Raw genomic sequence first — 22,452 nt, 5'->3', positions numbered from 1 at the left:
AGTCCCTTAAATACATAAAGATAGACAATAAATACATATTAAACTACTATACCTTCAAAGAGATATTTGCATCCTTCCTTGTGGTTGCATGGCCCACTAAAGAGACAAAGCTTTTTGTAGTGACCACCTCTAGAATGACTTGCATATGGGGTGCTTTAGAGTACACAACCTGTAGCTGGCACCTGACATATTAAACCTTCTTCAACATAAGCAATCCTCCCCCCAGTACATTATTTTTTTTCCAGTGAAATGTTCTCTTTTATTGATAAAATACACTGTTTGATTCATCATTAATCATAATAATATACCACTTACTGTTTGCTTCTACTATCTGCCTATGTTCTCTGGAAAAAAACTCAGGAAAAAAACCAGAAATCTATTATGTCAAAAGATAAAACAAGTGTCTGATTTTAACTGAGAGAGAAGAGAGGAGGGCACAGATTCTTATATAAAATGTGTACCAGTTATTAATGCATTTTGCACTGGTTTTCAAGTTGAACATTTATTTACATTTATAACCTGCAAATCATGTATCTGATAAATTGTGTAGTAGCACCAGAGAAATGTACCAGCTTAAGCACTACAAGAGAGTTGTGCGTGGCTCCAGCAGTGACTACGGTGAGGAATATAAGCTGCACAGAAAGTCAATGTTAAAACAAAACCGGGGTTCCTAACGTTGTCAGAATTATGGGAACAAACTGAATGCGTTTCCCCCCACATCGCTGCTTGTTTAACAAACAGACCTAGCAGTCCAGGGCCAAACCCTGCTTCTAGGAAAACACAGCTCAGTACATACTCCACACCCAGAGAAAGGCAGAAAGTCTAAGGCTCCCTTTGTATGTCCTTTTCGGGCTTTTCTTTAGTCATTTGTTTTGTGCCCATAGTAATCGCTTTACCAAATATTTGTATGAGCGACTTCAGCTGAAAATCTGGCTTTGAGCTTTTATTATCAGTGTTATTACTATTACCATAATTATTACTTCTAGAGTTACACCTAGCTTTGTCTGTTCAAGCAGGGTGGTTTGAAATACAGACAGTCCACCTCCTTACCTCTGGTGCTTCAAATATGTGATCTTCCAGAATGCCTGCAACCCTTAGCAAACAGCACATCTGTTTTAATATGCAATGCAACCCACACTTCACAGCTGATATGAAAAAATAAGACACACTCTAAACAGGCTTGTTTTCAACAGCAGGACTGAAGTTTTGAGGGTCAAACAGACAGTCGAATTAATGTACGGCTTTGTCAGATAAAAGTATAGACAGAGATGCAAAGAAACCAATGCCATTCTACAGGTATAATACAGATACAATTTACATGAACACAGGCCTCATACTGTTGCACGGTTGCAGGTGGTCTTAATCCTAAACATTTTACAAGGATTTGAAGCTCCTGGCACGTCACTGTGCAAATATGACTTCAACTACGCTGTAAACCTACGTCCAACAGCAAGAGAAGCAATCCTCCCCCTCTCACAGTAGCATCAATAAGCCATCTCCTTGCTCTCAACTCCTCTAATTAATAGGTATCAGTGAAATTTTCCCAGAGAAGCAATGGAAAAATATGGTAAGAAAACATATGCTTCATTTCCTCTTTCTTACTTTTTCTTATTTCCTTGCTTCTCCTTTCCTCATCCTTCTCCTCCCCCAAGTCCTCTTTAGCATTTTGAGTCTCTTCCAGCTTGTCTACATTATTCTGTGGCTCCTTTTTTATTCACTTGCCTCATCTGTTTTGGTTTTTTTCTCTTATTTTTTTTTAGGTAGGAGTTGGAACAGCATTAGCTGACTTTTTGATTCGTCTCTTTCCTCCCGCCTGTCTTTTCCTCTCATCCAACTATCTTTCCCTAACCTCCTTTTTTGTGCTCTCTCTCTGACACTCTCCCCTGCTCCCCCTCTTTGGTAGTCACTCCTGCGACTTGGTGTTGACACTACACGCTCTCATCCTCTGTGCTAACAGACCGAGTTATGTGACCTTGTCAACAGAAGAAGGCAAAACTTCAGAAAAAGATCTCATCTGGGGATTTCAGCTCTCTGACTTTTCATTTGCAATGCTCATGTCTAGAATAGGGCTCACATGTTCAGCTGTTACTAAGTACTCAAGATATTTTAGAAAAGGTCCCTCACTACTACGTGTTGGGCTTGTTTGTACCAGGAGGAGCCTGTATGTGTGTTTTCTCTAGATTACTGGAAACAGCAAATAATCAGAAACATTTGGCACCTGTGTTCAGTTAGAAAGCTGTCTTCACCTTACCCTGACGAGTCTCCTCCGGCAGATACAGAATGTGCTTAAGGCCAGCTTCCTACTTCACAAAAACTGCTGTGCGGTTACTGGATTAGGTAAAGGGGTTTTCCTAATGCTCCCAGAGGATGCCACTCAGATTATTGGGTCTTTTTTACCTAGCAGCCTCTCTCAGTTTTCAGGTGCTATGCCATCACAGGTTTTGACACACTACTGATTTCCAAGCCCTTCACATAAGTAACAGAAAATCAAAAAAATCTTTTAAGCTGCTGCTGTTTTTCTTCCCAGAGCAGGGGGATAATTGATACTACTGTATTCACACTCCAGTGGTGGAACTGGCAGATAATGAGGAGAGATACCAGACAGAGCCATGTAACCGCAGCATGAACATGCAGTAAATGTACAAATCCAACAACATTATTTTCATGGGTTTTGCAAATATTCTGAGTCCCCAGGCAACTAGCTTCAATTGCTATTCTTTCCATCAGATAGATGTTTAAATAATAGCCACCTAGTAGTGGGTATTCTGTTGGAAAGTCAATTACAAATTTTCCCTGATTTTTATCAGAAAACTTTGCAAGTTATGTAACAAGTGGGAACTCCTTCCTGAGCACTGAAGATTTTATTCACCCCTAACACACGAAAATATTATAGACAGTTTAAGAAGAGCACTTGAGTTGGAATATTCTTGAAAGCCTTAAATTGGATTTAGAAACAAATCTCAGAAAAGGGTAAATGTCTTCTAGACATAAGCATGAGGCATTACTAAGGTGCAGTACATTGTACAAAAATAGCCCATACATGGGGTGCTGCTGTATTAGGAAAGCATCCTCAAGAAGTATAATGCACTGTTTCAAATGAGTCATTTCTGAAAAGGATTTTTAGGGCAACACACTAATTGGAAACACTTTGCTGAAAGAAAGGGCATCTCCTTGCTTGTAGATCAGAGAGAACACTGCAGCAAGTGATCCAACTAATGATGGAGAGATGGGTTTGTCAAAAAACTCACCAGTTTTGGACCTTCCAATCTTTATATGCCAGGTTACTATGAATTTTGATCTTTGCATGGCTTTCCTATTTTTCTACTTGTCAAATCATCAAGGAAAAAAGCCTTCCACCAGAAAAACAAAGGAACAAACAAGCCAAGGCCACTGGACCTAAGACAAGGCTGCCAGGAAGAACAATAATTGGAGAGATGGCCAGAGGGACTCCATACTCCATTTTAAGGGACTCCGTTTTAAGGGACTCCGTTTTAAGCTGAGCAGCCAGCAATAAGAAAAGAGCCAACTTATGAAATAAGTAGAGATGTATCACTTGGACAGGCTCCTTCCTCTCCATAACTTGTCTTCGCCTGCTATTTGTCCCAGTTTTTGCGCATTCTCTTGAATACAAGGACAGAGGGTATGTCTCTCTAGGAACACCTTTGTTTCCCAAAAGCAGCATAAAAAGAATAGAGTACAAAACTGGAAGAGCTCGTATAGACTGTAATGGCACAGAACCCATACAATAATCAATTTTCCGACTCCACAGACGCAGAGCGTATTCCCCTTCCCTGACCTGTCCTCTAGAGTTTTCATATGAAGACAATTCTTTATTTCTGACCTCCAATGCCATTAAACTCCTCAGTAAGTAATTTCTATCTCTGTATTTCACTTTCCTTGCCACAAACAAAAGATGATTCACATTTTTAAAAAGAATTTGGGACAGTGTCTGTGAAAAACAAAGAAGGACTCTTGCTGAAATGGTATGCTAACTTGGACAGATACTGCATGCAGTCCTGCCATGTAACTTGGCTCAAAATCAGCAATGCTCAGGCTTATATTAATTCAGTCTACAGATCTGTTTATGTGGGCATCGGTTAGAATAGGGGCAACCTCTAGTTCTATAGTCTGTGCTAATATTGAAGAGAATATAACTTCTGGAAAAAAATGTTATCCATGCATCATCCTGTCCAGTCCCAACACAAAAAGGTGCAATGAATGAGCTGATAAAAATCCTATTACTATGACACACTAGTTTTAAACACTAAAGGTTAGCCTTTAATTAAAAATTCCTAATACTGATAGAGATCAGCTAGACAGCCATCAGAAAATGGGGAAGAATATTCCCCATGGAAAATATGCCTCTGGAATTAAGGGTTGATATGGATCCAAAGTGAATGACAGCCTCAAGAACACGAATGACATCTTAAATGGAAGAGTTCAGTAATTTGGCAACTAAAATTGTAGCCAGCTAAGACGAATTCATCTGCATAACTAATAAATACAGGAAGTGAACTTGACACTTCAGAAATAGACCAAGGCTGAGGCATAGCCCTATTCTCCAACAGTTCTTTAGACAGGTAGTTATTTCTACTGACAGAAGCTTAACCTCAGCTACTCAGATGTGCTCCTTCACATAATAAACAGAGATGAAATCCTTGTCCTGCTGAAATCGACAGCAACCCTGCCATTGATTTCCCCTGGTCATTTCTCAAGTCGTAGTGATACCATTGGTTATGGATGAATCGACTGACTGAGATGATGAAATACATCAGTTTTATGGCACAGTACAACTCTATTAGTGATGCCTTTCACAGGTGTATGAATCTGTATGTATGAGGTACCATCTGGTACCACAAGGCACCACTTACTACACAGATTTTTCTGTAGACAGGAATTATATTTTTAACTACTATGGTGTATATATATATATGTAACAGAAATACAGTTCTTGACACTATGTCCCATTTTATGGTAAAGAGTTTGTGGCTTTTATCTTTGTGCACAATGATGAGCCTCTCTCTGTTTCTACGAAACTTTATAAACAAACAATATTAAGATTGAATTGGTAATGGGATTGCATAGCTCTGAGGATCATTTCCCTTATGTTTTCCGTTTCTAGGAGGAATTTTTTTTTATAATTAGGAATTTTTTAGATGTTGAAAAAGTGTTGCTATGAAAGAGTGATATCTTTGAGTATTAGCAAGACATTACTATGTATTCAAGAAAACAGGTTTTTTTAACTATAGACAATGTTGTAACTGCAGAGAAGGGATGGGAAAGGGGGAGAAAAAAAAGGAGGATGGGAACTAATTATTATAACCTAACAAACCAGGAGACACTGCTTGGGCTGCCCAAACCACTTCTGCTTGGGCTAATGCACTAAATTAGACCAGCCCTTCAAACAATTTCTTCATACAGCCTTCAAGGTAGTCACCTTAAAATGCTTCTAAAGTATGAACACTCTCAAATATTTTGATACATGCCCATATTACTAATGGAAATATGATTGCTGTTATTACAGCCAGATTTCATGACTTTTCATTCCTTTTCTACGTGTGGATTTTGCAGGCTGATGTTGACAGTTGAGCAAGCTGTCACAGCTGGTCATAATACATCTGTCAGAAACTTTTGAAAATATGACTTTTCAGTTAAAGTAGGGAATCTTTTTACTGTGGAAAATGTATAGTTTTACATTGTCCATTTTTTGTGGCTTTTTTGTGATAAATACATGTTTAGGGAAACTGCTGTGAAAAAACCCGGACAGAGTGTTCACAGGTGAAGTAACAGAGCTCAGATCCTTAAGAGCTGCACCAGCCACTGTGGGGGAAGCTCACAGAGAAGAGGGATTCATCAGCAATGCTGCAGTAGCAAAAGGACCCACCTCTCACTGAGCGTTTTCACTCTGCCAAGGGTGATGAATCTCTTGTGTGAGTTTTGTTGTACAAGGCTAGGCTCCAGCACAGCCACCCTTGCATTCAGAAAATTATCACTGAATGTGCACAGCTACTGTAAAAACGTGCAGGAGAAGATGGGAATAAATGTTTATTTCAGTAAAAAACAATAGCCAGGGATCCTGACTTTTCTACAACTGTATTCCCAGAGGTCCTACACTTCCACCAAGGGGACCTCTATCATATTCTCTAAAATCTGCCACGTCAAAATTGTAACTACTAGTAAGTGAGGTGCTAACATTCTCAAGGTAGTTTAAGAACCCCTTCATGTTATGATGGGGAATGCATCAGAATTAATTAGTATGAAAGCTGATGAGGATGAAATGATGGCTAAAACATCAGAAAGAATTAGACTGAAAGGTGGTGAAAAGCCCAACAGCCATAAGCTTTCTCTGTGACCGAGCTAAAGGAACACTTGGATAAATGGAGACTGACACAGCAAACAATTCCTTTGCAAAAGACTTTTAAAAATGCCTTCTACAGTATTTCAAGTTGAAAAGAAAAAAGCCTAAGATACTTGCACGCAATTCATTTCAGCAAACTCTATTATGTCAAAAAATCTCAAACAAAAGCCCTCTTCAAATATTTCAGTAAGTCTACATTTCTACAGAGCAACATGAGCTTGAATTTCCTTTTAGTTATGGCACAGAGGAGACTTCCTGAATACATAGGCTGTTTGTTGTCAACTGCTTCACAATGCACATTCATGAAAAATGTTGTAGGTTAGGCACTTTCAGTATGTGGAATGTCACCTGGAAGAAATGTCATCAGAGATGGCACTGATGTAGTCTGGGGAAAAAAATCAATGTATGTATGGCTTGGCAGCATTTGCAAGTGTTCAGTTTGTAACCTCAAAACTCAAGGGAGGACAATCTGAAGAAACACAGCAGGAGTCATCGGACTCTTTCCTCAGCTCTACACACACATAATATCACGCTGTTCCTTTCAAAACATTGTAAAACAGTACAGTATCTAGCAGAAGCTGATGCTCCTCTTGTCAGTAGTAACTCTCATACTACTCCTTTAACACACAATTCAGGGAATAAATAAATAGCAGTGCCATCTGCCCCACCCCACAAAGGACCAATTTATCAAGGCCAGCAGTAGTGGACAAATCTTAATCTGCTGTGGATGAGCAGATTACATCCTTCACACCCTGAAGGATGAGCTCTGCTGTCAAATGCTGATGAACAGCAGTGCCAAATGGTTTGCCATGCCTTGATACGGAAAACAAAGTAATAATGAAACATTCTGCACAGACGCAACTAGAGAAGCAAACATGACGCTTTTCAGCTCCAAATGCTGCATGAACAGTAGTAAGTACCTGATGGCAAAGTGTGGCCTTATCTTTCCCTTAGCATTTAAACATATAGTTGAGAGAAAGAATGTCCAACTTGACATACCAGAGAGGGATGAAAAGGTCACATTTCTTCTCAAGAAACTACTTTTATGATTACCGATGCAGCAATTTTGAAACTTTGCATTGATGCATGTAATTCCACATTATTAAAAATACTCAGATACAGGTTCTGCTACACAAGTTTGGTGTACTTGAGAAATGAGTAATTATTTCATTTTTTTCTAAAAACATAGAAGTCCAAAAAGCATAGTGAGATTTTTTGAACAAGCATTTTCATCACAAATTATACTTTGGTAGAATGGTAAAGAATCATTCAGTTAAGTGTTTCTGTCATTTTAGAGCAAGATTTGTCAAAGTCAGAACTTCTGTTTTGTGGAAGAGTCTCTTTTGATTAAATTTCCTCATGACCAGGGTAACATTGCTCTGGGAAAGGTACTTTATCACCAAAAACAGCGTATCCCCACAACTAGCCTGGGATGTAGGACACACAAGTTCAAATCTCCACTGTTTCAACCTAATAGGGATTCAAATACAACTCAAGGAGTCAAGGAAGGAAAGATGTTCTTGCTTGCAAACAATGTTCCTTAACCACTTCTGAGGAGATTAGCTCTAAGTGTATGCAGAGTCATGCACAGGGAAATCAGTGTCTTACACTTTTGTTTATGCAAGGAAGTGTTTGCATTACTTTACTCACCATTCCATGATTTAGCCACGCTGGTATAAAATTATCAAGCAGCTTTGGGTAAACCAGTTCCCTGTCATAGATATAGATGCTCCAAAACATCGTCACAACAAACTAAGAAAAAAAAAAAGAAAAGACAAAACATTTTAAAATATATGCTTCTGAACAACTAGCTACACATTTTAGATAGCAAAATGGGGCACTTAGCAAATGATCTATGGACAGACACAGACATTATTTTCTTTGACCAAATCCTGCTTTAAATAACAGTGTGAATCTGGATTATTCTTTGCATTCACAGGAGTTTTAACTTTTCCTTTTTTTTTTTTTGACTTTCAGCCTGGAAAAAAAATCTCATTTTTTTTACTTACATGCCTGTGGCCAAATTACAACTGAGTACTTCAGTAGCAGATGTGGCACATAAATAATGTTTCACCACTACCAGGATAGAAAACAAATGGAAAATCAGGTAAAATATCACTTGGAATTCATAGAACGTATAAATATGAAACATTCACCCCTGAACAGAAGCCTACAAACTCATCTTTGCACTTTTTCATGTCAGCCATCAAAACAGCACCGTTTAAAAAAAAATATTTAACCCTTTAACTACTCTGCACACAATTCATGGACTGGGATCCACAGAAAAGAGGTCTAGTATCCTGCTCATTTTTCAATATGAAATTTGGCTTGGTTCTTGTCAGATACTATTTACCAGGAGCCCAGAGAAAGACCATTATTTCCTCTAGACTGAGGACAGGACAGATGGCTCAGATAAAGTTTGCACTAGGCTAAATTTTTGCCAAAGTGTGCACAAATTCTTTAAAGATACCCTGATGTCTGAAAAGCAAAGACAACATAAACCCACAAAAACTTACAAGAATAATAGTTTTAGCTTACCTTAGCTGGGGAAAGAACAAAGTAAGTAATCTTCTAATTAAAATACAATTGCTTCCTTACCTTGAATTTGAGTCATAGTTTTCTAGTAATAAAAAGCTTATTGTTTACAGCAGTAAAACCCAATACCTGGGCCAGGCGCTTTTCAATGACCATTTTCAGGGGATCTCTACACAGTAGCAACAAGTCCAAGTTTAAAGTTTGAGAAGCAACAGATAGGACTTTCACTGAGATCAGCAGGGAAGTATTCAGTTACATCCAAACCGATGTGGCCCATGATCTTACAGCTAATTTGGGGGATCAGTAAAAGAAAGTGCGAGAAATATGGGGTGAGCACAGCACGGTCAGCAAAGTACTAGTGTGTGTGATAGTGCAGGCATAAGTTGTTTCATATGCTTCTGACTTTGGAAAGTTAAAATTGAGGTTGCAGTTTATCAATGGCACTTTGTTCTAACCACAGACACGCAGACTTTGGCCAGCCAGTTGTGTGAATGACCTGAACCAGTACACTGTTCCCTCAGTGTGCATACAGTATATAGTTTCTTGGTTTCCAACACACTTGTCCATCTGTTATGATAGCTATTGGTGCCTGTTCACAATGAGCTTGGACTATTTGACTAGTGCACAGAGGCCAGGAAAAAAAAATAGGTTATGATGGACAGCCTGAAAAATATCGCAAGTGTAAAGTACGCCACAAGAAGTCTCTCTTCTGGGCCAGTCTTGGCATTGGCACAGCCTAGCTCTTTACGCACCTGCTGACACATAAGTGCCAAGATATGAATAGCTGAACAGCAGGGAAAATGGAAGCAAAGTATCCTCTTCTCTATAGGCTTCCTAGAAGTCATGTATTATCACAGTGGGTCTCTGAGAACCTGCTAAGACCAACTGGGACATAAAAACATACTCTCAGGCACATGAAGATCAAGACTGATAATGCTTTTTTTCCAAGGAAGTCTGACAGCAAGAAAAAACACCCAGGATTAGCTTGAACCTTATTATACTGAATACAACAAAGCTGGCATGTTTTCACCTGTGAGTTTTGCGTGGAGCAGAATAAAACAATAGACTTTGCCAAGGAGGTAAAGATAAGAAAAGAGGGGACGTGCCATCTGTCCCTTAATCAAAGTCAGCCAATGGATGGAACGGGATCAGCCTAGCTGGTCGCAACCATCTGGAGCTACAGACGGCAAACGCTGCTTAGCAAAGCACTATCACAAGGCAGACATAAGGTAAAGGAAGTGCGCAAAACCCAAGGTGTTACAGATCTAACCTATCCCAGAGGACAACCTGACATGAGACTAACACAATGCCCTGGGGAAGATCCCTTCCAGTATCTGAATGGTTCAGCTTACCTTACCTTTCCTTACAATTAGTTCATTTGTATAAAATGAACTATAAAAATGAACAATTGCACTATGAACTAAAACGAACTATAAAAATGAACTATAAAAATGAACTATTTGGATAAAAAGAACTATAACTTGCTACTTAGCTGCCTTGACTGCTTCTGAATTTGTTTACTTTGATTAATGAGCAACTGTTGGTCTGGTACTTTTAAATCACCTTTTCTATCCTTACACTTTGGTACTGGTAGACTTTTATTTGGGCTGGGCTTTGCCAAGACCACACACAGTCATGCAGTGCCAGACCATAATACAACTGAGCTGCTTCTTTACACTGCCTATGTAAGGCTCAATCAGAATTGCAGCTCTTATGCTCATGCTGCCTTCCTTGTGGCACAATTCATCATTATCGTGGAGTCAGTCATGGTACTACCCTCACACGCCAGGCTGAACAGGCTGCTCGTATGCAGCAGAGATCTTTCAGGGAGCCCAATACTTTTCTTTTGTTCCCAAGGCAAAATGGCACAACTCTCACCCTTCCACTTCCTATTTAGACAAACTCGAGGCCTGGAATTCAAGGAAGAAAACGGGCACCAGCAATTGCTTTTACACGTCTTTGCACGGGAGCCTCCTAAGATTGCCAGCTTTTCGAAGACAGTGATTAGTTGGTTAAACATAAGGTTAAGCAACATACAAAAGAACAGAAGAGTCTCTCATTTGCTACTTATCCTATCTAGGGTCATTACAGACCAAAGGGAACCTCAAATTTCCAAGTAGACCTTGGAAACTGTTTGAAAATATGGAGTAGCTCACTTGTCGCAGGCATCTAAAGTATTGCTAAACAAATACACAGCAGCAGGAAAAAAATAAGGCTGAAAACTCAACTCTGTTTTCCCACTTAAGGCGATATTCCCTGAGTTTTTGTCCTCCATCTCGGAAGCTTCAGAGGACATGAGAAGAGCACGTGGCACTGCCAAGGGACAAATTTTAAAGGACAAGTTGGGAAACAGTTGGTGATTCAAAAGGGAAAACAAGTGGCTTTACCAAAACACCACAAATGGAAGCAAACAGAAACTAAGAGAGGAAAGCCAGTGAAAAGAATTGCATAATTTGCTGTTTTACACGAGCCCAACTAAGAAATGTTATGCAAACGAAGAATGAACCCAGTGGAACTTAATTTTCCTGCACTATGTGTTTTTGTTTTTGGCTGGGCTGCACAGTTCAGTTCACTCATTTCCTGGCTAGCCTCACGACAAAGAAAAAATAACCTCAACCCTTTGACCTTGACAAAATTTCTTCTAAGTACAGTTAAAGGTAAGCTTTCTAGCTATCTCCCAAGACATTTGTGGTTAACTGCGAGTATAAATATATTGTTTGTGAGCCTCTTCGAGGGTTAAAGGCATTACATATAAAAGCAAAATTAAAGGCAGACCACAGTAAGCATAAACTGGCGTGGTACTGGCTTTAGGTGGGATCCAGTGCCAGCACAGCATCACATCAAATGAATTTGAAAAGGGCCAATGAAGAAAATCACAAGGAGTGGGAACTGAAAATCAGGGAAGACTCCCCTTGGAGAATAGAGTTCAGGAGGCAATTGCACCACTGCTCGCTCATGTTCCCATCACCAGCCACCACGTCACCACGGATGAGGGCAAAATCTAGAACAGAGAGATTTTGGCAGGGTCGAGTCAGTTATGGAAATAAAAGTATTTTGTAGTCTGGTCTACATAATGAGGTAAGTAGGAGACTGCAGCAAATGCCTACACATCTTTTCTTGGGATAAGATCTCAGATCAGCTTTATTGATGATCTGCAGAAGAAGGGTGATCAGCTTTCCTTTTGACTGTACCAGTACAGAGAAACAAGAGATAAGGAAGCATGCTTGGCTTTCTCTCTTTTGTATCACAGGTTTTTAAAAACATAAAAGTATAATATAAAGAATATGAGATCATTCTAGCCAGTTTAGACTCAGATCCAAACAGAGCTATTAAAGCTACATGATATAAAATATCAACAGTAGAGTTTGTGATTTTCTAGGCAGCAATCTCTCTTCTAATATGTAACAATTTAAATTTTCTTTCTTCTTCCTATTTCTATTAAACACAGTCTTAAACAACTAGAAATGCCTGTTTTATCTCTTCTTCCTCTTGTTTGGTACAAATTACAAGAAACATACTGATAAAACCATGTACAGTTTACACAAAATACTAATTAACCACAGAAACTCGGCAACTTCATGATCTATGTCAAACAAATAGAAAAAAGTAGGCATAGTCTAAACCACTGGTGTAGTCTCTGACTTTTAAGCATGTTCTTACACTTCTCTAGCAGTGTAAATTATTCCCAATATAAATCTCCTTTACACTGATAAAGGGGGGTAAGTGCAGCTGGTAGAGATGAAAATTGGTAATGAACTTCTAAGATGTCTATGCAAGCATTTTTCTTCAGTGCATGCTTCCTGATCTCTTAGGCATTTGAATAGTACCCCAGGCTTATAATAAACTAAAAAAGGGCTAGGAAGGATTGCCCATAGACTTTTCGTGGAATAAGGCTTTACTGCATAGAAAATTGGTCTGTTGATTTCTGATTTAATTCTCTTAAGAGTCCTATTAAAAAGAGCAACAATAGGTAAACACTAGTCATTATGTCCTTGAAAGAGGTTCATGTTTATTTCTTGATGCTCCTAAACAAAATGGTAGGTTGGCAATTCAGTTTTATCTGAGCCCCCAAAGATACACAATGCATAACACAACACTGGAGAGATGTGATTTGGTGCATAGATTTTGCAAGATTTGATTTGTTGCAAAGCCACCCAAGGAGATTGTTTGCCCTTGGGCTGGTTCTTTCCCCTCCTTTGGAAGGTGGGAGGAGGTTGGTGGTCAGACTTCCCAGGTGGTTTATATGTAATACTTTTTTAGGAAGTACTAAAAATGAAATACTTTATTTTGTTACTTTTTTTTTTTACACACCATTGTTTGACTTGGGAGTGGAAACCCCTTTTCTCATCTGTTTTTCAGAACAAGTCATCTCAAGGGCTTCAGTAAGCAGGAAATACAGAAAAAATTGTGCTGAATTGCTCTTGAAAAACTACAGTTAGTGGGCTTTAAAATGTTCCCCTAGTATTTGCATTATTCCCTAAACATGCCCTGTGTAAAACACTGAACAATAAAAATAATTTAGATGTTAAAGGTAACTGACAAGTACTTAAGCATGACCACTGCTGCTACATTAGAAACCCAACAACGATTTTCCTCGCATCCATCCAATTTTTATGTGTGAAGGTTCCCTTGTGTCGCTACTGGAAACCACTGAGAAGCTCCAGGGAGAGCTAGGTGGGTGAGTCTCAAAGAAAGAAAGTCTGCATTTGAACTTCTTTTGTTCTTTTTTTTTTTTTTTTTGGATTGAGGAAGCTCTTGAGAGAATATGGGAAACGAGGGAACTTTAACTTTTTTTCTGCAGACACTCTGGTGTTTAATAACTTCCTTCTATAAAGCACCTCTGGCATACCAAAATTTCATTACACATATTATTTTCTTACACATAAATAGCTCTTTAGAGAACAAACCCAGCGTTAGACGTTTGCTACTTTCGGGCCCTGAACTTTTCCTACCCGTAATCCCACCGAAGAAGAGCCCCCAGTGGCTGGCAGTCCCCCAAGCACTGGCCAAGGCTTTGGCAAGTCGCAGCTGCGGTGTGGTGGACGCCGCTGGAGAGGATCAGGTTTCAGGAAGGAGCCGAGACCACTGTTAAGTTATGAAGTGCTGCTGTTTGTCTCCCGGTAGCCAGGAGAAGAAACAACAATGAAAACAACCTTTTTAGGCTTTCTTTGTAAGAAGTAAAGGGAAATAATATGTGGTAATCAATTGCTCCCCCTCACCACAGAAAGGTCACCTTTGGAAATGGAGAACATCTGTCCAATGAGCATGGCCATTTCTTACTATTTTCTGGATTTCTTTTTGTTTAAGACAGAAGTTGTTTTTGTATGAAACCTTTGGGAAAGTAGCTACCTCCAGGTATGCAACATGGCTCTCGGGAACTGCTAATTTGTAAGTGTTGCAACAGTACTTCTAGTGCAGACACCGGCTAGCAGGGATTGCTCGCTTACCGGTGGCAAGAGAAACGATGCCTGAAAGAAATGTGCAGAATTGCCAAGACAAAGTGAAGCTGAAATTCTCCAAGATCTTGAAAAGTTTCAAGGTCAGGAACACTGCAGGGGCGGGGAACACACAGACAACAGTACACAGCTAAAACACAGAAGGAGAATCCCTGAATCCTGAGCGGCACGAGAGAGCCAAGGAGGGTGTGCTTTGATGCATGTAAAGGCTTACACTTCTAGATTGAAAAAGGCACTTAAAATCTTTAAATAAAGACAAATAATGTGATGTTGTTCTCCTTCACTTCTACTATCAACACAGTAGGAGAAGCATCTGTTGCTAATCACAATCACAACTACTTCTAATTCCCAATCTCCCTTAAAATACAAATGTAACATATAAATCTCTGCACCCATAAAATACATATTTGCAAGCCTGTTTGTGCACAGATTTTTTAAAAGCTGTATTAGTTGATCCAGTTTCTTCTACCATGGGTGGAGAACTGCAGTCTGTTACCCCACCATGAACTGTGGCAGCTCCCAAGACGCAGGCAAGCAAGTACAGTAAGGGAAGACTACCAGCTGGGTTTTTATGAAAGAAATACCTGCACTGTGTTTCACACATGCTTTGCATTTTCTAACTTTGCAAAAGCATTCTTTATTTCTTCATGTATTGTGAAATCCCACATAAATGGTGACATCACATTTTAATGAAGGATCTCTGAATATATCAAATTATAAATGATAGACTGATATGTTACATTAACTGCTGTTAATTGACAGTAAGTGATCAGCTTTTGTGACCAGCTTTTTGTGACAACTTTAGAGACCTCATACAGTTTTCTAGAGTCCTACCATGAAAAAAAATTTGCTTCTAGTTAATTTATTTTGAACTACTGTACACTGAAATAAAAAATTAGAATTAAAGGTTGATTCTGAATTACAATAAAAGCAATACTTTAATGAAAGGTTCACACTTTTTAAAATGTAACCTAAACTTAGAACTAGACTGACACAGATCACACTTCCATGTAAAAACCCATGAAATTCGGGATTTTCAGCTGCTTTCAGTGTGTGGTATGAGACACATAAAGACACTCAGCACCTTTTGCCATTGAAAGCAATGTGCAATGTCCCAGTGGAGCAGGACCTGATCCAAAGAATAGTTTTCTTTTGAAAAAGACATGTAAAACCCACATTTTTCCATACCTCTGTGTGCTTTTTTACATTACTGACAAACCCTCTTTTTTCCTACCCCATTTCTTTTGTCAGCTCTGAATCCCCCATGGGATTAACAGGGAGCAACCTGGACTTGCACTTCCCTTCTTGCCCATGACAAAATGGCTTACAGCTCGAACTCCGGTCAGGTTGTTATGGTGTGAAACATGCCACAGTCAGCACTTTCACTACTCCTGACAATGACACATGGTGCAGAAAAAGTCCAAATTGACTCTCAAGAGGCTGCTGGTACTCACATTTGAAATGACTTGCACAATCAAGTTCCTGTTGTAAAGTAAATTTTTTTTAATGAACCAAAAATAATTTTAGCAACACCAGTGCTCCCTTACACCTGTGAAAAACAAGATAGTAGTAAAATAATCTCTACCATTTTTCCCTTTTTGCATACTCTTTTGTGTAGAGGTGGGAAAGCCTTTCAGCCAGAAAACAATCAGTAAATAATACCGCTCATGCAGTTTGCAAAGACATGCACAGATTAACACCGTACTTACCACTCCAACGGGGAAAGCCAGAACAGCCATCACCCAGTCACGGAGGGAAATGAGTTTTTTTAGCTGCCTCTCTTGCTCTTGACTGTCATTTCCTTTAGTGAGAAGACTGGACAGGTCCGTCAAGACGCAGATCCCGAAGAAGACAGCCTGGATAACCTGCATGGAAGGGGAACACACTCTTGAACACAGAGAAGACCAGACCTTTGGCAGAGAGCTGGTCAGACACAGGTGCACGTGAGGAATACTGCCACGGAATTGGCATGGCGAGTGGGAAAACATCAGTCCCTTAAATATAGGTACAGTTTGTTCACATGAAAGCCACTTGGGCTTCTAGACTGAAACCCCTGCATGCACCTTGCTCCTCAGGTATGGGAGGAATCAATGCGAGTGGAAGGACCATTCCAGAGGTAGGACTTCCCACCCTCACCTCAGACACATGCTACCTGCCAGGGACTGAACTGCAGCTACCCCTTCCTGCTTCACTCCATACAACTCGGCCCCAAAGCCATAGCATTCACCTCTGAGGCAGAAAAAGTGAGGAACCCTCCTTGTAAAAAGAAAGGAAAGAAAAAAGATGAGAGGTTCTTTCCCTTGCACCAGGAGGTCTCCCTTGGAGATCCTGCCTGCCCCAGACATTCCACCCAGAGGCGAAGAAGGTGCCTGAGACTTCCTGAGCGATGCAGCACACAGCCCAGGCTCCGGCAAATCTATAACTACTTCATCTCAGGTAGCAAACGACAAAACAAGCAAGCTGCAGGAGTTATTCAAGCTTTCTTTTTGTGATGGTGGACTGTCATTTAACTGCCTTTTGCTTTTTTGCATTTACGTATTTGTGTGCACTATTATAACATTATCTATTATATTAAATTGGTAGTTTAATAACCTGAGCCCACTGATTCGGTTCAAACTTGACTTGATCTTAGTTTGGTCACTGCATTTTTCTTCCTAATTAGCTTAGTGAACTTGTAATAAGTTAGCTCAGGAATGCTCTTGCCAGAGGACCTGCGCATCCTTTCTAGTACAGTCCAGAGGAAGTGCACGCAGCTTGTTTACTCCCCAAGATGGAAGCCCGGGTCACAAATCCACATGCATCAGGTAATATTAGGTAAAAAATTAACAAAACATGGGCTTGGTTCCCAAATTGCAGTGTGATTCATCAAAAAACATAAACATATGCTCAAAATACATACTACATGTTTTTCAAAGCAAGCATGAAGTACTAGTTTAGAAGTCTAATTTGTAAATCTAAGTGCTCCTCTGACTAGGACTCTCTGACTAAGCAGCAGACCATCCATAAGAAATAAGAATAGCACATACCCAGATTTTGAAAAATACAATTTATTATGTGCATACATCTTTGCAGAATTTAGACTATAGTCAAGTAACGTAAAAAAACACGTTAGACCAGGGGACACTGATCTGGAATATGGTAGGGGAGGGAGGGAGGGGAAGAAGGGGGGCAGGGGAGGGAGGGAAGGGGGGTGGTGGGAGGAAGGGAGAGAGGGAGGGACGGAGAGAGGGAGGGAGGAAGGGAGGAAGGAAGGGAGGAAGGCAGGAAGGAAGGAAGGAAGGAAGGAAGGAAGGAAGGAAGGAAGGAAGGAAGGAAATACCAAACAGACAGATGTTGGCTACTAGAAAGAAATCCAGAGATGTGTAATGGTTGGATGGATTAAAGTACATTCCCTTCCTCAACAATCCTTGTATGACCCAAATACTTGTATATTCTGGCTGTAAAGCTGTGAACCACAGCCTTTCAAATAGCCCCTGGATGTGCTTGCAATTCTGCTGCCATTGCTCTCCCCTCTCCAGGCTGTAGCTACATACAATTTGCTTGATAAATAGATGAAGCAACATTACAAAACATTCCATGAACAAGCCATGAAATGTGACAGACTACTAGTGCTAGAGCTGTATATTGTGCTAGAAAAAGGTATTACTACTTCAAATGACTGCCTGGAAAAGTTTCCATCTTCTACATAATTTCTGAAAAACATTTTATATAGAAGTTGGGGCTCCTTGGAGCTACATAATTACATGAACTCCTAATGCACTTTTTCATATTATTTGTTTGAAACAAGCACTTAGTAGAAAAAAAATCTTCCCATATTAGGCCCTGTTTTCCACCAAACAGATGGTCTATTTGGAGAAAAGGAATAGAAGAACTAATTATGCATTTGCTTGACTTAAGAGGAGATACGATACCATCTACTATTCAGTCAAGACTGAATGCCAAAGAAGGAAAAAGATTTAAGACAGGACTGGAAAAAAAAGTATACCTAACAGTAATGAGATCAATCTGGGTGTTAAAAAGTTCAGGCTGAGTACCAGGAAATATTTCCTAACAGTGAGCTCTGTCAGACCATGAAATAGTTTCTCAGAGGAAGTGGTGGAAGCCTCATGGCTTGAGTCACTCAAACCAATATTGGACAAAACACTCAATAATGTACTGCAGGGAACAGTATTACGCTGGCAGGGCTTGGACGAGTGACTAATGGATTGTTTGTAGCTCTAACTACGATTCCCTGAAATGGTCTCTCTCCAAAGAAACACAGACTCAAACAATCACACACCCACTTTCCAAGGGAATTGAGATTGTACATCCACTAATCAATCACAAACTGAACAGCTTCTCTCCCCATTATCCTGTTATGAACACACCGCTTCAAGGGAAAATACAATGATATCATTGGGAATAACTGAACTCCTAAAAGGAAAGAAAGTACCCGAAGATTTCAGAGAGTAGGTATGAAGTAAACTATTCTACAAAAAGATTAACAAATAAAAATCCATATAGGAAAGAGAAAATTACATATTTATTGAGAACATTCAGAGCCAATGAAAAAATCTTATAGTGTTCAGGGAGGAACAGTTCCAGCTTATTCATACAAATAATGTACATACATTCTCTCTAATACTTCCTTTCCTTTCTAGAATGTGCAAGAAAACTCTTCTGACACCTACCAACATTTAGGATTAGACTGAGGACCTCCAGAGCTGCATAAGTCTCAGCAGCATAAACTGAACAGCCAGAGTCACTATTTATGCCCTTGTGGGTCTGGCATAGGAGAAGTGTAGCATGCAGCTACTGGTGGTTTATGGCACTAAACGAATTTTTAAAGTCCCTGATCCTTGGTGTGAATGCTGCCTAACAGATGTGAAAAGTTCATAGCAAGGGAGTAGAAACTCCCTCTAAACAATATTCTCCAAAGTGCCCTGGTGTTACCTCAGATTTAGGATCACGTTTTCAAAACAAGGACCTTCTTTTGAAAATCTGCAGGTGGTGAATCTATACATGAAACACACCCGAGATGTTAAACAGTTGACTTCTTTTTTTCTTCCCTTGGAAATGTAAGCAGTAAAAGCACTTCAGAGGAAATATCTTCCAATTTTGCCTCTAACTAGAGTTTGAAGGAAAACAGTGATTTAGAAAATGACAAATACAAATTTGACAGAAAACAGCCATACCTTCCTTATACCACGTAACAGTGATAGAGGCAGAAACTTGTAAGCAGAGTATGCAAAAACAAGAAAATCATTAAAACAGGTATAAAATATGAACTTACTGCTGACCCCATTTTCTCCATTGAAGCCTAGAGGGGCCACTGCTACTATAGTTGATACTACAGTACCCTTAAGCTGTGATAACGTAATGACAAGTAATGGAAATGGCCACCTACAGGTATTTTAGTAATACAAAACTCTGAGCAGAGAAAATACTTGTGTGCTGGTTTTGGTTGGGGTAGAGTTAATTTTCTTCATAGTAGCTAGTACAGGGCTATGTTTTGGATTTGTGCTGGAAACAGTGTTGACAATACAGGGATGTTTTAGTTACTGCTGAGCAGGGCTTGCACAGAGTCAAGGCCTTTTCTGCTTCTCACCCCACCCCACCAGCGAGTAGGCTGGGGGTGCACAAGAAGCTGGGAGGGGACACAGCTGGGACAGCTGACCCCAGCTGGCCAAAGGGCTATTCCCTAACATATGGCGTCATGCTCAGCAATAAACTAGGGGGGAGGTTGGCCGGGGAGCCGCTGCTTGGGGACTGGCTGGACATCAGTTGGTTGATGGTGAGCAATTGTTTTCATTTGCATCACTTGTCTTTCTTGGGTTTTATTTCTCTCTTGGTTATTTTCCTTTTCTTTACAACTTATTATTATTTTATTTAAATTATTAAACTGTTCTTATCTCAACTCATGAGTTTTCTCACTTTTACCCTTCCAATTCTTTTCCCCCCATGCTGCTGCAGGGGGAGTGAGCAAGCGGCTGTGTGGTGCTTAGCTGCTGGCTGGGGTTAAACCATGACAACTTGTCAAGTTGCTGCAGGAGAAAACAGCTATAAACAGAAGATGAAACCAAGCAGCCCAGAAACCTTCTCAAACGGTGAGATCTATTCAGATTATATATCAGAAAAGATTGTTCCTTATGAACGGTTAGAATAAAGTAAATTAATTGTACATGTCTGTCTCCTACAAGAAAATAAAGACTTGCTTCAGTAGGACAGTTTTTCCACAAGGTGCTCAGTGCAGGATAGCAGCTAATGACCTCCCCTTACTCCCCCTAATTTGACTTCTAAGAGTCAGACGGAAGATATATTTCCTCGTAAACCTTTCTTCAGGGCATGGAGACTCCCTTCTGCCCTGTGCTGTGGGGTTCCACAGTGCAGACAAAATCTCTGCACAACTGAGGTCAATGGAAATTCTGTCTCTACTCTTACCAAGGCAGAAAACTCCCATTAAATTCACTGAATCTAGGACTTCATTGCCCATGGACTCATCCTCTTTCAAGCTCACTCTCATAATCAGGAGCATTCCTTAGAGCTCAGGGCAGAAGAACTGGAAAAGTGTGCAAGCACTACTATTATCCATGGGTATTTTTCCCCCTACCTACCTTTGAAAATGGAGAATTCACCATCCTCAAGTCATCATTTTTGAGATTAACGGCACTTACAAATTATTTCATGTACCCTTCTATGAAATAAGGCATCTGAGTAGACAAGCAAGTAGCGCTGGCAAGTAGACAGTGCTGCCAGAATAAAACATGGGAGTAACACTCACAAAATCAGCAAGAAATAATAAAATAGCATGGAAAATTAAGTAACTTTTACACATTCCAAAATGACAAGTTTGTGCATGAAGTGCATGCGTGTGCACGTGTGTGCACACGCGCATGTATTAGGTACCTGTACCTCACTTACCAGGTAAGCTTCCGCTGTTTAAAGGCAAGACTGCATTTAAGAAAGAGACTTAAGAGTCTGCAAATGTAACTCATATTATAGGAAGACTAATTCACACTAGGATGTCAGGGAGGCCTGGCTGATCCCTGGGGGCTGACAGCCAGGGCTCATCCCATGCCCAGCCAGGAGCAGGGCAGCCAGGGGCACAGGGCAGCCCCAGCCCCAGGCATCGGGCACCTCCCTGGGGATGGGCCACCAGCCCATGGGTGGGGGGCAGACATAACCTGACTCATCAAAGCAACACTCACGCTTAAGACAACCCGTGGCTTTCCACAGGAAGATGAAAGTTCAGCTCTACCAGCATGCAAAATCAAATTGCTGAAAGTCGTCATTTCTCATGTATTTCAGATTTTACAATCTGCCATATACAGAACATGTTCTGATTTTCCTTTCCAAACAACAGGAATATGATTTATAACCTCAGAGTATCTGTTACTACTCCTTGTCAACTTATGCCACTTTAGCTTTCATTCCTCCAGCCTCTACACATTATTATTTGACGTACAAACGTACTATGCTTCAGCAATTAAGATGACTGTATTTTAAGAAACTCTGAAGTAATTTAAGTCAGATTTTTAACTCTTTGCCCACTGTAAACACGACTAATTGGACTCTGTTTTGGGACCACGATTGGTTTGGGTTGTAGTTTATCAGGCTGCACGCAGGCACATGTGGACAGCCTGCATCCTGTAACAACAGCTGTCTGTAGTTGCAATATACAGAGCAAGTCCAGGTTAAGTCGAGAATAACAAGGTATTTTTTATAGAAAATGCACTGGGTTTACAGAACGAAGCCATGGGCTGTAGCTGTTTATTAAATCTGTTCCTGCTCTTGACTGCATGAAGCTACTGATTCTTCTTGTCCATCACCATCCCAGCATTACTCACAGGCACATTGCTTTTACTCTTGTCGCTTCTCCTTCCTTCACTTTATCTTTGTTAGTTATAATAGCAAGCACAAGCTGGACAACATGTAATCAAGTGCTAAATCTTTGTATCAGAGAAGCTACTGACTTCGGATAAGGAAAAGGCAAATCTTTGTGTCTACAGACAAATGAAAGAGAGACATAAAAAAATAAAAGCAATAAGCAACAGCATTTTAAGTACTAAAATACACGCCAGTGTAATATGTCTAATCACTAAATCTACAATTAATTAAAGTTGA

General features: G+C 40.0%; 1 protein-coding gene across 1 annotated transcript in view; it reads right to left on the bottom strand.

The window, feature by feature from the left end:
* Positions 1-22,452, bottom strand: part of AIG1 (androgen induced 1) — a 126,172-nt gene that overhangs the window by 71,675 nt on the left and 32,045 nt on the right. Inside the window, exons 2-3 of the mRNA XM_072856000.1 lie at positions 16,059-16,214; positions 8,009-8,110 (exon numbers count right to left, since the gene is read on the bottom strand). Of these exons, the coding sequence (XP_072712101.1) occupies positions 8,009-8,110; positions 16,059-16,214 (258 nt within the window). The remainder of the gene's footprint in view (positions 1-8,008; positions 8,111-16,058; positions 16,215-22,452) is intronic.

The sequence above is a fragment of the Ciconia boyciana genome, chromosome 3 (assembly GCF_034638445.1).
Source record: "Ciconia boyciana chromosome 3, ASM3463844v1, whole genome shotgun sequence".
NCBI classification, from domain to species: domain Eukaryota; kingdom Metazoa; phylum Chordata; class Aves; order Ciconiiformes; family Ciconiidae; genus Ciconia; species Ciconia boyciana.
The sequence above is the reverse complement of the archived record's forward strand: the minus strand, read 5'-3'. Positions and strand labels throughout refer to the sequence as shown.